Genomic DNA, 13,049 nt, shown 5'->3' on the forward strand with positions numbered 1-13,049 from the left:
GTGTGGGGCCCTCCGGTAGTTAAGTTCTCTGGTTAGTATCTGGCTTTTTCCACGGTAGAGGAACCCTGCACCGAGTAGGGCAGCAGGCCAAGTCTTGCACTGAATGAGGCTGGACGAGGCCGTGGAGTCTGTCCCCGGCTTCCTGGTACAATTGTACCTGAAACGGAACCGGAACCATCCATCCCGGCACCAAGTTTTTCTCTGATCCGGCCTGAGGTCGCCCACCCGCCACTCTGTCTGGGCAACAACACAGTTACACGGGGTGCTGGGTGAGGGTTTTAATGGGGAGGAGGCAGGGTCCGGAGCCCCTTGGGCCCCGGCATGCTAGTCGCCCTTGGGCGCAGCCTTCACCCTCATCTCGGCCAGTTTGTGGCTGAGGAAACTCCACTTGAAGCTGGCCATGGGGTCCTTCTCCTGCGGCTCGGGGCCCTCGGCGGCATCCTCGGCGGCCTCATCCCCGGGCTCGGGGCTGGGGTCCTGGGTGGGCTCGGAGCCCCGAAGCATGGACGCGGCCAGCGCCTGCTGCTGCTGCCACCTGCTGGCGAACGCGTCCCAGAGTCCGGGCCCGCGCGACTCCGCCGCTGCCGGCGGCGCCGCCTGCGAGGGGGGCAGCGCGGCCAGCGGGCTGCAAGACAGGGGTGAGGTCAGCGGGCTGCGGGGCTGGGGTGAGGGCGGCGGGCTGAGGGGCAGGGGTGAGGGCGGCGGGCTGCGGGGCTGGGGTGAGGGCGGCGGGGCAGGGGTGAGGGCGGCGGGCCTGGGGTGAGGGTGGCGGGGCAGGAGTGAGGGCTGCGGGGCAGGGGTGAAGGCAGCGGGGCAGGGGTGAGGGCAGCGGGGCTGGGGTGAGGGCGGCGGGGCTGGGGTGAGGGCGGCGGGGCTGCGGGGCAGGGGTGAGGGCTGCGGGGCAGGAGTGAGGGCTGCGGGGCAGGGGTGAAGGCAGCGGGGCAGGGGTGAGGGCTGCGGGGCAGGAGTGAGGGCTGCGGGGCAGGGGTGAAGGCAGCGGGGCAGGGGTGAGGGCAGCGGGGCAGGGGTGAGGGCTGCGGGGCAGGGGTGAGGGCGGCGGGGCAGGGGTGAGGGCTAAGGGGCAGGGGTGAGGGCAGCGGGGCAGGGGTGAGGGCAGCGGGGCTGGGGTGAGGGCTAAGGGGCAGGGGTGAGGGCTGCGGGGCAGGGGTGAGGGCTAAGGGGCAGGGGTGAGGGCTAAGGGGCAGGGGTGAGGGCTGCGGGGCAGGGGTGAAGGCAGCGGGGCAGGGGTGAGGGCAGCGGGGCTGGGGTGAGGGCGGCGGGGCTAAGGGGCAAGGGTGAGGGCTGCGGGGCAGGAGTGAGGGCGGCGGGGCAGGGGTGAGGGCTGCGGGGCAGGAGTGAGGACGGCGGGGCTGGGGTGAGGGCTGCGGGGCAGGGGTGAGGGCGGCGGGGCTGGGGTGAAGGTGACAGGCTGCAAGACAGTGATGAGGTCTGTGGGTTCCGAAGCAGGGGTGAGGCAGGAGACAATGGACGAGAGGCGGAAATTGGGGACTTGCAATGGGGCAGGATGAGTCAGAGGTCAGAGCCTGCAGGCCTGAGAAGGTGTCAGAGGCTCTGGGAAAGAGGTTGGGGTGGGGATTGGGTGGCAGGTCTGGGAAAGCAGAGCAGCATCCTGGGGGACAGGGTCGTCAGAGGTCTTGAGGAGGGTCGCTGGCAGGAAAGCAAGAAGCAGGAGGATTGGGGCTGGGAAGCTGGCTCAGTGGTAGACTGCTTGCCTCTGCTTATGTGGGGCATAAGCAGAAAAAAAGCCGGATGTGGCGCTTTGGCTCAAGTGGTTGAGCGCTAGCCTTGAGCTGAAGAGCTGAGGGACAGCACCCAGGCCCAGAGTTCAAGCCCCACAACCGACTAAAAAAAAAAAAGGAGGAGGAGGAGGAGGAGGAGGAGGAGGAGGAGGAGGAGGAGGAGGAGGAGGAGGCGGAGGCGGAGGAGGAGGAGGAGGCGGCGGCGGCAGCCAACTCTGGGGAGCTGGGAGGGATCCTGGGGGCGGGGATGGAAGGGGCGTGGTCTGTGTGGGGGCGGGGCTAGAGGAGTAGGAACACACAGGGCTTAAAGTGGGGATTTGTTTAGATTTCTGGGGAGGCAAGGGAGGAAGTCAGGATCTAGTTTTGGAGGAAAGGAGGATTAAGGGACATAGGTTGAGGACATTCTACATTTTAAATTTAGGTAAGAGGAGGACTTAATGTGGACAGGCGATAAGGCTTGAAGCAGGAACCTAGAATCTGGAAAAGTCTAGAGGGCTTGGACTGGGAAGAGGTGGGGTTTGTTGGGAGAGGAGAGATGGATGGGGGTGGCCTTGTGAGTGTCTAGGCTGGAGGAATGAGCAGAGATGGACTGTGTGCCAGAGAGAGCAAGGAGGTAAACTGAGTCCTTGTGTCTGATCCTTTAGCTCTGGGCTAAAACAGTGGTTCCCAAACCGGTGTACCTTCTGGTCCTCTGGGACCCCCAGATGCCTCTGCCAGATCCAATTGAAGCAGATGGTTGCCCTCAAGGATTTGTATTAATCACAAGCTACCTTGGGAGATGAGGGTAGACAATATGGGAGACCCACTGACCAAAAACAGAGACTAATGGGAGGTACAGCTCCATAATACTAACATAGCAGGTAATTTTCTCCAAGATCTAATCTAATCTCCTAGGTAGGCCTGCTTCATCTTTCTAACCTGGGTTAGAAAGACCAAAGAACAGACCAGAAGGAACCAACATGTCAGAAAAGGGATCCCAAGTCCCTACCAGCACTACTCCCTAACACCCTCCCCCCTACCACTCCCCCACATACTGGTCAGCACAAGGCTCTGGTGGTAGCAGCTTGTCCTCATCTTCTTTGTTAAACAGAGATGACATTGTCAGCCAACCTTTAACCCCAACTCCCTGAACCTAGGAGGGAGGAACTGGGAGTTAGGGGAGACCCCAGCATAGCCTCGTGGGGGCTCCATGTCAGCTGTTAGGCTCCCTGGGGTTGGGGTGGACAAAGGAATAAGAACTCACCCTGCGTGCCAGCTGTGACATGGGGTTGAAGGCCTCCTCAGTGGGTTCTGCAGTCTCAGACTCCACTAACGCAGGGTTCTCCCTCTGAGACACAAGACCCCACCCAACATGAGAGAAGCCCCAGAGAAGTGGGACCTCCCTCCTCTGCTGTTCGCCTGGTACACATAGCCAAGGTGCCCCAAACCCCACAGAACTAAACACACACACCTACACTTTACACCTCCACAAGGCAACATGAGAATATGTATAGGTATACACTGGACACACGTACACTTATATAATAAATCTCTGCAGACATCCCTGAGCACACAAACCTGCCCACTTTCATACTTAAAACACATAGACAAGGTCCGGCACCAGTGGCTCATGCCTATAATCCTTGCTACTCAGGAGGCTGAGATCTGAGGATCACAGTCCAAAGCCAGCCTGGGCAGGAAAATCCGTGACACTCTTATCTCCAATTAACCACCACAAAACCAGAAGTAGAGCTGTGGCTCAAGTGGTAGAGTGCTTGCCATGAGCTGAAGAGCTGAGGGACAGTGCCCAGGCCCAGAGTTCAAGCTCCATGACTGACCAAAAAGAGAGAGAGACAGAGACAGAGACAGAGAGACAGAGACAGAGACACAGAGAGAGACACAGAGAGAGACAGAGAGAAAGGGACAAGAGCATGCATACACACACACACACACACACACACCTATACCTGAGCATACTTCTATATGGTATATAGATATGCTACAAAGTACCACGACACTCAACTCAGGCAGTTAGACCATTCACATTTGTGCAGGTATACAACCTCACCCATCAGATACAAAACCTCTCACATAGCCACAGACACCCACACACCACACCAACACAATACCTGCAGATGCCTGTACTCAGGCATGCAAGCATAGAAACATAGACTCACACTGGGTAACATCTAGGTCCAGTTCACAGCTTCATGTATGCCTTCACAGGGGATTTGCACAGAACTCAATCCCAGCATGTTCTCACATAAGAATATTTCAGATAAGCCCAGCTTTGCTCCCCAACTCATTGCTACCCATCTATGCTCCCCCCCTCCCTGCCCCTGTCACATCTATTTGTGTGACTGACACTTATATCTCAGTCTCTGAACATAAAATGGTTCCCAGTCTCAAGGATGTAATGATGTATGTGTGTGTGTGTGTGTGTGTGTGTGTGTGTGGACACAGGGCTTGAATTCAGGGCCTGGGCACTGTCTCTGAGCTCTTTTGCTCAAGGTTGGCACTACACCACTTAAGCCACAGCTCTACTTGAGGCATTTTTGTGGTTAACTGAAGATAAGTCTCATGGACTTTTTCTGCCCAGGGTTGCTTTGAACCCGTGATCCTCAGGTCCCAGCTTGAATAGCTAGGATTACAGGCATGAGCCACAAGTGCCTGGCTGCTTTATAAATTTTTTTCTAAGCAAGACTCATGCCTGTAATCCTAGTTACTCAGGAGGCTAACTTCTGAGGATCAGGGTTAACCACCACAAAAAAAAAAAAAAAGCCATGAATGGAACTGTGGCTCAAGTAATAATGCCAGCCTTGAGCAATAAAGCTCACAGTCAGCACCTAAGCCAAGTTCAAGCCCCAGGAAACACACACACACACACACACACACACACACACACACACACACACACACACACCATAATAAAACAGAGGCTGCTCCAGTAACCTACAAAGTATAAATGTCATTTCTCATTTCTTTTAGGAAATGGGGGCTCAGTACATCTCCAGACAAGACATGCTCAGCTCTGCCCTTTAGAAAGCTCTGTTATACTAAATCTGCCCATTTGACTACTGCCCACTGCTCCCAGAAGAATCTTCTCCATGAGGCAGTTCTTGAGATTATGGAGACAGTACGTACATCTCCCATGGCCCCACGTCTTCTGTTCTTCAGTTTTCTAGAATTTTTTGGATCCCCAACACTGAGCCATGCTGACTGCCTTTCCTGAATGTGCCTCAGGCTTGTGTCCATCCTCCATCTCTTTTTGTTCCTCTCACTCATGCTGTCCCTCTTCTTTGGCACACCCAGGAAGCATGGAGGGTACCCACCTCTTCTGCCAGCTCTTCCTCAGATTCCCCGCTCAGGGTCTGTAGCACTTTGGATTTGTAGGTTTTCCAGAAGGCCTGGTTCATGGCTTCAGGGGAAAGGAGCCTGGTACCCAGGCCTTCCCTTCTGTGGTTCAGTGAGGATCTAGTGGATCTGTCTTCAGGAACTTGGTAGAGCCAAGAGCCTGTCCCAGGGATTGGGTGACTGACTTCATTAAAGATGCAATAACCTCTCTAGCTGGCACAGAGCCCAGAAGGTGAACCTGATCCAAAGGCGTCTGAGGTAGGGGCAATTTTCTGCCACCTCCACCGTTGTCTTGACCCATATTGGCCAAGAAAAATGAAGAAATCTCTATGTTGAGGCAAAATACTTAAGATTGTCTATCTCTTAAAATGTTCTAGAAAAGGCCTCTTCCATTTGTAAAAACCCTTGGGTCTAAGACTCCCACTGGAGCCTCCTGTGACTGTAACCATACCAGCTATGCCTGCAACTCAGCCCGGCCTTGTATCCTGAATGCAGACTCTGTGAACTGGAGTGGGAAGGTCCTGGGGCCCCCCCTGAGCTTACATTTCACCCCTTTGTCTGGCCTGGAAACTTACTGGTGTCCCTTGGGATACACGTGCCTGTCTCCTTGTTTCCTGGCAACAGGTTCCAAAGATCTGGACCCCCTGAATTATTGCTGAGCTTCCTTGATCCTGTCCAGTGGAGTTATCTCTGGATAGCCTGGAAGGCACCAGGCCTGGTCAATGAGGAGAGACCTACCCTACCCGGAGCCCACAATGGTCTTTCTATGAGTACCTCTGCTACAGCACCTCTGTTACTTCTTTTATTTTTTTGTCTGTGATCGGACTTGAATTGAGGGCTGGGTGCTCTTCTCGAGCTTTTTCAGTTCAAAGCTAGTGCTCTAGCACTTTGAGTCCCAGCACCCACATCTGGTTTTCTGGTGATTAACTGGAGATAAGAGTCTCACAGACTTTCCTGCCTGTACTAGCGTCGAACCACAATCCTCAGATTTCAGCCTCCTAAGTAGGATTAGAGACATGAGCTATCTGGTATCCGGTTGACCTCTACTACTTCAGTTTTCACTGGTTGAGTATTAGGATCTTTGAAAACAATCCCACCTCTCTCCCTTTCCCTCTTCCCCCCCTTCCCGCTCCCACCCCAGGCATGCATTTGGTTGGGAGAGGGGAGCAAACCCAGGAGGATAACTGGAGAATTTTGAGAAGCTTTGTGTCAGGGATTTCTAGTTGAAGCTGGGATGCCAAACTTATAGTCATTCATGTATTAATTTATTCATGTCACAAACATTATCAGTGCCTTCCAGAGATGATTCTAAGGTGTGGGAACCGGGAGGGGACGATTGGGCAATGCCGAACAACATGACCCGCCCCGAAGTCCCTGGGCACCCTTCCCCCGCCCCCCACCCCTTCCCCGACGACCTGGGGCCTAGGTGAACGGTCTTGGTCCGGCCCCGCCCCGAGCCTATCACTACCACCCACGGCCGCTTGGGGCGCTCGAGATGTCGGCGTGGTGGTGACGTCATCAGAGACGGTCTGGCGGAGCGTCCCGCCTCCGGGCGTCCCTTGACGTCATTGGGCGGTCCGGAAGCGCCGTTACGCGTGGGACCCTCGAGCTCTGCTGTCACCGGCATGGCCCGCTCTCGCCGCTGCGGTGCGCACCGAGCGCACTCCTTAGCCCGCCAGATGAAGGCTAAGCGGCGGCGGCCGGACCTGGATGAGATTCACCGCGAGCTGCGGCCACAGGAGGCCGCGCGACCCAAGCCGAACCCAGACTCGGAGCCCGACCCCGACCTGCCCGGGGGCGGCCTGCACCGCTGTCTGGCCTGCGCGTGAGTCCAGCCCCGGGCGGAGGAGGCCCGGGCCGTGGGCTTTGCCGTCTCTTCCCTAGAAACGCGGGGCACAGCCCTCGTGTCATCCCTTCAAGCCAGGGGCCAGGCGTCGGGGAACGAGCCAGGATCGCAGAGGTAGGCGTACCCGAAAGGCATCACCTCCTCACCCTTCTCACTCCTATCCCCGCAGGAGGTACTTCATCGATTCCGCCAACCTTAAGACCCATTTACGATCCAAAGGCCACAAAAAAAGGTATGAAGTAAATAAGCAGAGGGATGGTGGGATGGGGCCAGGGCAGGCACGGCTTGCATCAGGTCAACTCCCAACTCCTATTCTTTCTCCCAGGTTGAAGCAGTTGACCATCGAACCCTACAGTCAGGAAGAGGCAGAGAGGGCAGCAGGTATGGGGTCCTATGTGCCCCCCCAGCGGTTGGCAGTGCCCACAGAAGTGTCCACTGAGGTTCCTGAGATGGACACGTCTATCTGAAGATGAAGGGCAGAGGAGCTGCCCACGGACTATGCTACAATGGCTAGACTGGGAGAGAGTGTGCCAACCTTTTTGGGCTCTGGGTTTGAGGTTTAGATGGCTTTTTCTGATGCCTTTCCTTCAATAAAGGAACTGGACAAATACGACTTGCCTCTGACTTTTTTTTGGGGGGGGGGGGGGTCGGTCGTGGGACTTGAACTCTGGGCCTGGACTCAAGGCAAGCGCTCTACTACTTGAGCCACAGTGCCACTTCCGGTTTTCTGGTGGTTAGAGATAAGAGTTTCATGGACTTTTCCTGCCAGAGCTGGCTTTGAACTGTGATTCTCAGATCTCAGCCTCCTGGTAGCTAGGATTACAGGTGTGAGCCACCGGCATCTGGCTCTGACTCTTAACTTCAGCCAGTGCCCCAAACCTCAGCTCTGCAAAAGTTTCGGTGCTACTTGCTTTGCATAGGACCCCTTTGTCAGCCTTGGAATTAGCATCCCTGGATCTTAGCATCTTGAGTTGAAGCTCAGGTGAAAGGTAAGGTGGAGGAGTGAGATCAATTTCATTCTATTCTCCTTTCAATGGAGACAGGGACTGATCCTCAGAAAAGAAATGGGTTTCTGCCAGGTGCTGGTGGTTCACACCTGTAATCCTAGCTAATAAGGAGGCTGAGATCATAGTTTGAAGCCAGCCTAGGCAGGAAAACCTATAGGATTCTCATCTCTCTCTCTCTTTTTTTTTTTTTTGTCGGTTGTGGGGCCTGAACTCTGGGCCTGGGCACTGTCCCTCAGCTCTTCAGCTCAAGGGTAGTGCTCTGCCACTTAAGCCACTGTGCCACTTCCAGCTTTTTCTGCTTATGTGGTGCTGAGGAATCAAACCCAGGGCCTCATGCATGCAAGGCAAGCACTCTACCACTGAGCCACCTTCCCAGCCCTAAGATTCTTTAACCACCAAAAAGCCAGAAGTGGAACTGTGGCTCAAGGGATAGAGTGCTTGCCTTGAACATAAAAGCTCAGGAGCAGCACCCAGGCCCCGAGTTCACACCTCAGGACCAATACACAACACACACACCTGAGTTTCTGAGATTGCATTTCCCCTACTTTGAAATACTTACCTCCAGAGCCCAAGTTAGAGGCTATGTGCCTCATCATGGCGCTTGTGGCGGCTGCCGCTGTCCTACCATCTTCCATACAGCGTAGCAGGAGCCACCTAGCCCAAGGACAGCCAGCAGTGTAGCTACAACCCCAATCAGCCGACTCCGGGGCTCTACCTTCAGCTGCCCGGCCACCTGCATCTGGGGGTACACAGGGTACACCTGAGATTTCTAGGCAGGAAGGAGCTAAGAAGGTGCAGCTGCAAGAAGATGTTAACTCCATTGCTGCCCCAGGGAGATTCCACCCCAATCTTTCCCGCTTCACTGCCCATCTGGGCCCTGGCTAGTCAGGCGGCAGGGAACGTGACAGCCTAGCTGTTAGGGGTATCAACTCAGCCATGGTGGGGAAAGAGGAGGTCAGTGTTACCAGAGCCACCAGTTAGGGGTACTTACCTGTAGTACCCGGAAGTAGCCAGGGGTCAGGCGTCGAAATCGCATGTTGAGGGGCACTGGTTTTCTCAGGCAGCCTGTGGGGTGGGATCAGACATAAATACTAACTGTCCATGGCACCATGAAATAGAAATCAGGTTACAGAGGTCTCTGACCCCCTCCTGAGAGCCAGGACCTCAAAGGATGCTCACTGGCCCTGGCCTGCCTAGGTCTGGCAGGGGGCGGGGCAACCAGATCCTTAAATCTGGTCCCTTCCCCCACTGCTTGCCATCCAGCCAGCCCTAGGAGCAGCTGTCAGAAGAGATCAACATCAGGTCTGAGCAGCACCTCCCCCATCCACCAGGCAGGCCAGGCCAGGCTGCATAGGTAGAAAAGGCCTTGATTGGTAGTGCTTAGGAGTCTCAGGCATGGACTAGGTACTGGACAGGCTTTCCTCAGCCCTAACCCAAGCCCTACTCCTACCTCAGATGATTGGATGCCACGAAATCAGCATTAGACAAAGGAGGGGCAGGTGCTTTATCACCCTCTTCAATTGCTATGCACCTTCTTTACTGGGTTTGTGTAAGATAATCACCTCTACCTTGAGGGAGGACACACTTGGGGAATGTAAAAGCAGATCTACATATACTGATTAAGCTGATATAGTAAATAATAAAATATAACAAAAAGCTGCTGATCGGTCTAGGCAAATTCCCATGTATTATTTGGTATGGACTTATTATCTATCTATCTATCTATCTATCTATCTATCTATCTATCTACTATCTATATGAGAAAAGCTATTTCTTTTGTTATCGGGGCTTTGGTACTATCCCTGAGCTTTTTCATTCAAGGTTAGCCCCTCTACCACTTTGAGTTGCAGAACCACTTCCAGTTTTCTGGTGGTTAATTAAAGAGAAGAGTCTCATGGACTTTTCTGCTAAGGCTGGCATTGAACTGAGATCCTCAGACCTCAGACTCCAGATTAGCAAGGATTACAGGTGTATATCACCCATGCCTCGAAAAACCATCTTTTCTATCAAAGTGGGTTGCTTAAAAGTTCCTGGTTTGGCCTACTGGCTTGGCTCTTGTTGCTTATTCTGCCAAAATCTGGGAGCACCAAAAGGAAAAGAGGAACTGCTAGGGTTTTTGTAACGTAAGGTTTTGTCTTAACTGGTTGTTCCAAGATGGAATTGACAGGCCTCTGAAAACACATCTCAGATTGCTCAAGATATAGCTGAGAGTGGGGGTATGTTTGGAGATTGCTTATGTACTACTAATCTTATTTCATAGTGTTTTAGTGTTCAACTTATGTAAATGCACTCCTGCCCACTTCAAATTAGCTAGCCACAAGCAGATATGAACCTGAGCTCAACCAACTGGAGCAGAGGAGCAGAGGAGAAAAGCCTGCTGTGTTAGGGATAAAAAGGGAGCAGCCCATTTGCTCCATGTGTTTGTTTGCCAGATTTTTGGTTGATGGCCTTCTGTAGAAGTAAATTTTACCTTGTTGAATTCCTTTCAAATTGGTGTCCTTATTCCTACGTGACGCTCCAGCCTCCTGAGCCCTTTCTCACAAAGGGTAGTAGATCCTATTGTTTGGGATAAATAGGGAGCAACCTGCCTGCTCTGTGTGCTTGCTTGCTAAGTTTTTGGCTGATGGTGCACCCTTCTGCAGAAGTAAATTTTGCATTGCTGAGACACTTTTTATTTTTTTTATCATTGTGACAAATAAAATAGTTCTTGGAAAGTATATTTGTAGAATATCTGCTGATATAAAGAATGAGAATTAGGTGCTGGTAGCTCACACCTGCAATCCTAGCTATTCAGGAGGCTGAGATGTAAGTATACAGGTACAAAACCAGCCCAAGCAGAAAAAGTCTGTGAGATCTCCAATTAAATAGCAAAATGCAAGACTGGAGGTATGGCTCAAGTGGTAGAACAACAGAGTGAAAAAAATGAATTGAGAGTGTAAAGTGTGAGGTTCTAATTTTAAGCTTCAGTGATAACCTGCATATACAAGAAAGAAAGAAAGAGAGAGAGAGAGAGAGAAAGAAAGATGGGGCTGGGAAGGTGGCTCAGTGGTAGAGTGCTTGCCTTGCATGCATGAGGCCCTGGGTTCGATTCCTCAGCACCACATAAGCAAAAAGAAAAAAAGCCAGAAGTGGTGCTGTGGCTCAAGTGGTAGAGCGCTAGCCTTGAGCTGAAGAGCTGAGGGACAGCGCCCAGGCCCAGAGTTTAGGCACCACGACCGGACCCCCAAAAAAGAAAAGGAAAGGAAAGAAAGAAAAAAAGGAAGGAAGGAAGGAAGGAGGGAGGGAAGAAGGAAGAAGGAAGGGAGGGAGGGAGGGAGGGAAAGAATGAAAGAGGAAAAAGACAGGAAGAAAGTATACCTAGAAAATTTGGCAGTGGCCCTCACTGGAAAATAGGATAGTGGGGAAATGGTATGTTTTTATCTTATTTCTCATATCTGTAATCCTAGCTACTCAGGAGGCTGAACTCTGAGGATCTCTGGTTAAAGCTAGACTGGGCAGGAAAGTTTGTGGGACTACTAATACCAATGAACTACTAAGAAAATGGAGCTATGGCTCAAAGTGGTAGGGCACTAGCCTTGAACACAAAAACTCTGGGACAATGCCTAGGCCCTGAGTTCTAGCCTCATGAAAGGCAGAAAAAAAAATTTTGATATATTTTTTATTTTTATTTTTGATTGTTTTTATAAAGGAGACATACAGAGGGGTTATAGTTTCATAAGCCAGGTAATGAGTACATATCTTTTTGGACAATATCACCCTTCCTTCACTCTGTTTTTTTCCTACTATCCCTACCCATAAGTTATATAGTTCATTTTCAACATAGTGTCTAATGAGTACCACTGCTGCATTTGTTCATCATTTTGGAAATAATTATGACAAATACGTAGAACTTTATGTTCATAAAACTTTTTTTTGTTGTTTTGTTTTGTGTGCCAGTCCTGGGGCTTGAACTCAGGGCCTGGGCACTGTTCCTGAGCCTCTTTTGCTCAAGGCTAGCACTCTACCACTTGAGCCACAATGCCCCTTCCAGCTCTTTCTGTTTATGTGGTACTGAAGAATCAAACTTAGGGCTTCATGCATGCTAGGCAAGTACTCCACTAAGCCACATTCCCAGCCCTGGCTTATGCTTTATTATTGAGGCAAAGGGTCAATATGTAGCTCAGGCTGGCCTAGAAAACAGAATCCTTCTCTCTCAGTGTCCTAAGTACTGGTTTTATGGTATATTGCCTCCATGCCTGGCTTTTCTTTTCTTCCTTTCTTTTGCTGCTTTTTATTTACTATTTATTTATTTATTGTGCTAGTACTGGGGCATGATGTCAGGGCCTCTTCTTTGGCTTTTTTCACTTAAGGATAATGATCTTCCACTTGAGCCACCCCTTCACTTCCGTTTTTGTTTTTTGTTTGTTTGTTTGTTTTTGCTGGTTAATTAGAAATAAGAATCTCATAGAGACTTTTCTACCCAGAGTAGCTTTGAACGTCGATCCTCAATTCTTGTCTCCTGAGTAGCTAGGATTACAGGCATGAACCACTGGCTTCAAGCTTTTTATGTGTGTACTATTTTCTCTGGCTGTGTAGCATGTAACTATGTGATGCTGAGGCAGCCATGCAAGATTGACTTATGAGCATCATACTGAGACCCAGTCTTAAAAAAATAAATAGAAGGGGCTGGGAAGGTGGCTTAGTGGTAGAGCACTTGCCTTGCATGCTCAAGGCCCTGGGTTCAATTCCTCAGCACCACATAAGAAAAAAGCCGGAAGTGGCACTGTGGCTCAAGTGGTAGAGTGCTAGCCTTGAGCTGAAGAGCTGAGGGACAGCGCTCAGGCCCAGAGTTCAGGCCCCACGACCGGACCCAAAAAAAATAAAATAAATAGAAGACTTTTTTTTTCAGCCATGGGGCTTGAACTCAGGACCTGAGCACTGTCCCTGAGCTCTTTTGCTCAAGGCTGGAACATTATCGCTTTGAACTACAGCACTACTTCTGGTATTCTGGTGGTTAACTGGAAATAAGAGTCTCACAGGGCTAGAAATGTGGCTTAGTGGTACAGTGCTTGCCTAGTATGCATGAAGCCCTAGGTTGGATTTCTCAGTGCCACATAAATAGAA

At 51.8% G+C, this 13,049-nt stretch overlaps 3 protein-coding genes across 3 annotated transcripts; 1 reads left to right on the plus strand and 2 right to left on the minus strand.

The window, feature by feature from the left end:
- Positions 1-302: 302 nt before the first annotated feature.
- CUNH1orf232 (chromosome unknown C1orf232 homolog) lies at positions 303-5,198 on the minus strand. Its single transcript, XM_042688762.1, has 4 exons — positions 5,072-5,198; positions 3,004-3,087; positions 2,795-2,892; positions 303-625 (listed from the first exon to the last, which is right to left on the minus strand). Exons 1-4 carry the CDS (start codon positions 5,153-5,155, stop codon positions 325-327), a joined length of 567 nt encoding a protein of 188 aa, XP_042544696.1. The 5' UTR covers positions 5,156-5,198; the 3' UTR covers positions 303-324.
- A 1,455-nt stretch (positions 5,199-6,653) lies between these two features.
- Znf593 (zinc finger protein 593) lies at positions 6,654-7,547 on the plus strand. The gene is made up of 3 exons (XM_042688623.1): positions 6,654-6,918; positions 7,109-7,171; positions 7,265-7,547. Exons 1-3 carry the CDS (start codon positions 6,719-6,721, stop codon positions 7,404-7,406), a joined length of 405 nt encoding a protein of 134 aa, XP_042544557.1. The 5' UTR covers positions 6,654-6,718; the 3' UTR covers positions 7,407-7,547.
- Positions 7,548-8,538: 991 nt separating this feature from the next.
- LOC122115185 (putative transmembrane protein ZNF593OS) lies at positions 8,539-8,982 on the minus strand. Its single transcript, XM_042688487.1, has 2 exons — positions 8,938-8,982; positions 8,539-8,685 (listed from the first exon to the last, which is right to left on the minus strand). Exons 1-2 carry the CDS (start codon positions 8,980-8,982, stop codon positions 8,539-8,541), a joined length of 192 nt encoding a protein of 63 aa, XP_042544421.1.
- Between the last annotated feature and the right edge of the window lie 4,067 nt (positions 8,983-13,049).

Source organism: Dipodomys spectabilis, unplaced genomic scaffold (genome assembly GCF_019054845.1).
Source record: "Dipodomys spectabilis isolate Male_0828 unplaced genomic scaffold, ASM1905484v1 ptg000118l, whole genome shotgun sequence".
Taxonomy (NCBI): Eukaryota; Metazoa; Chordata; class Mammalia; order Rodentia; family Heteromyidae; genus Dipodomys; species Dipodomys spectabilis.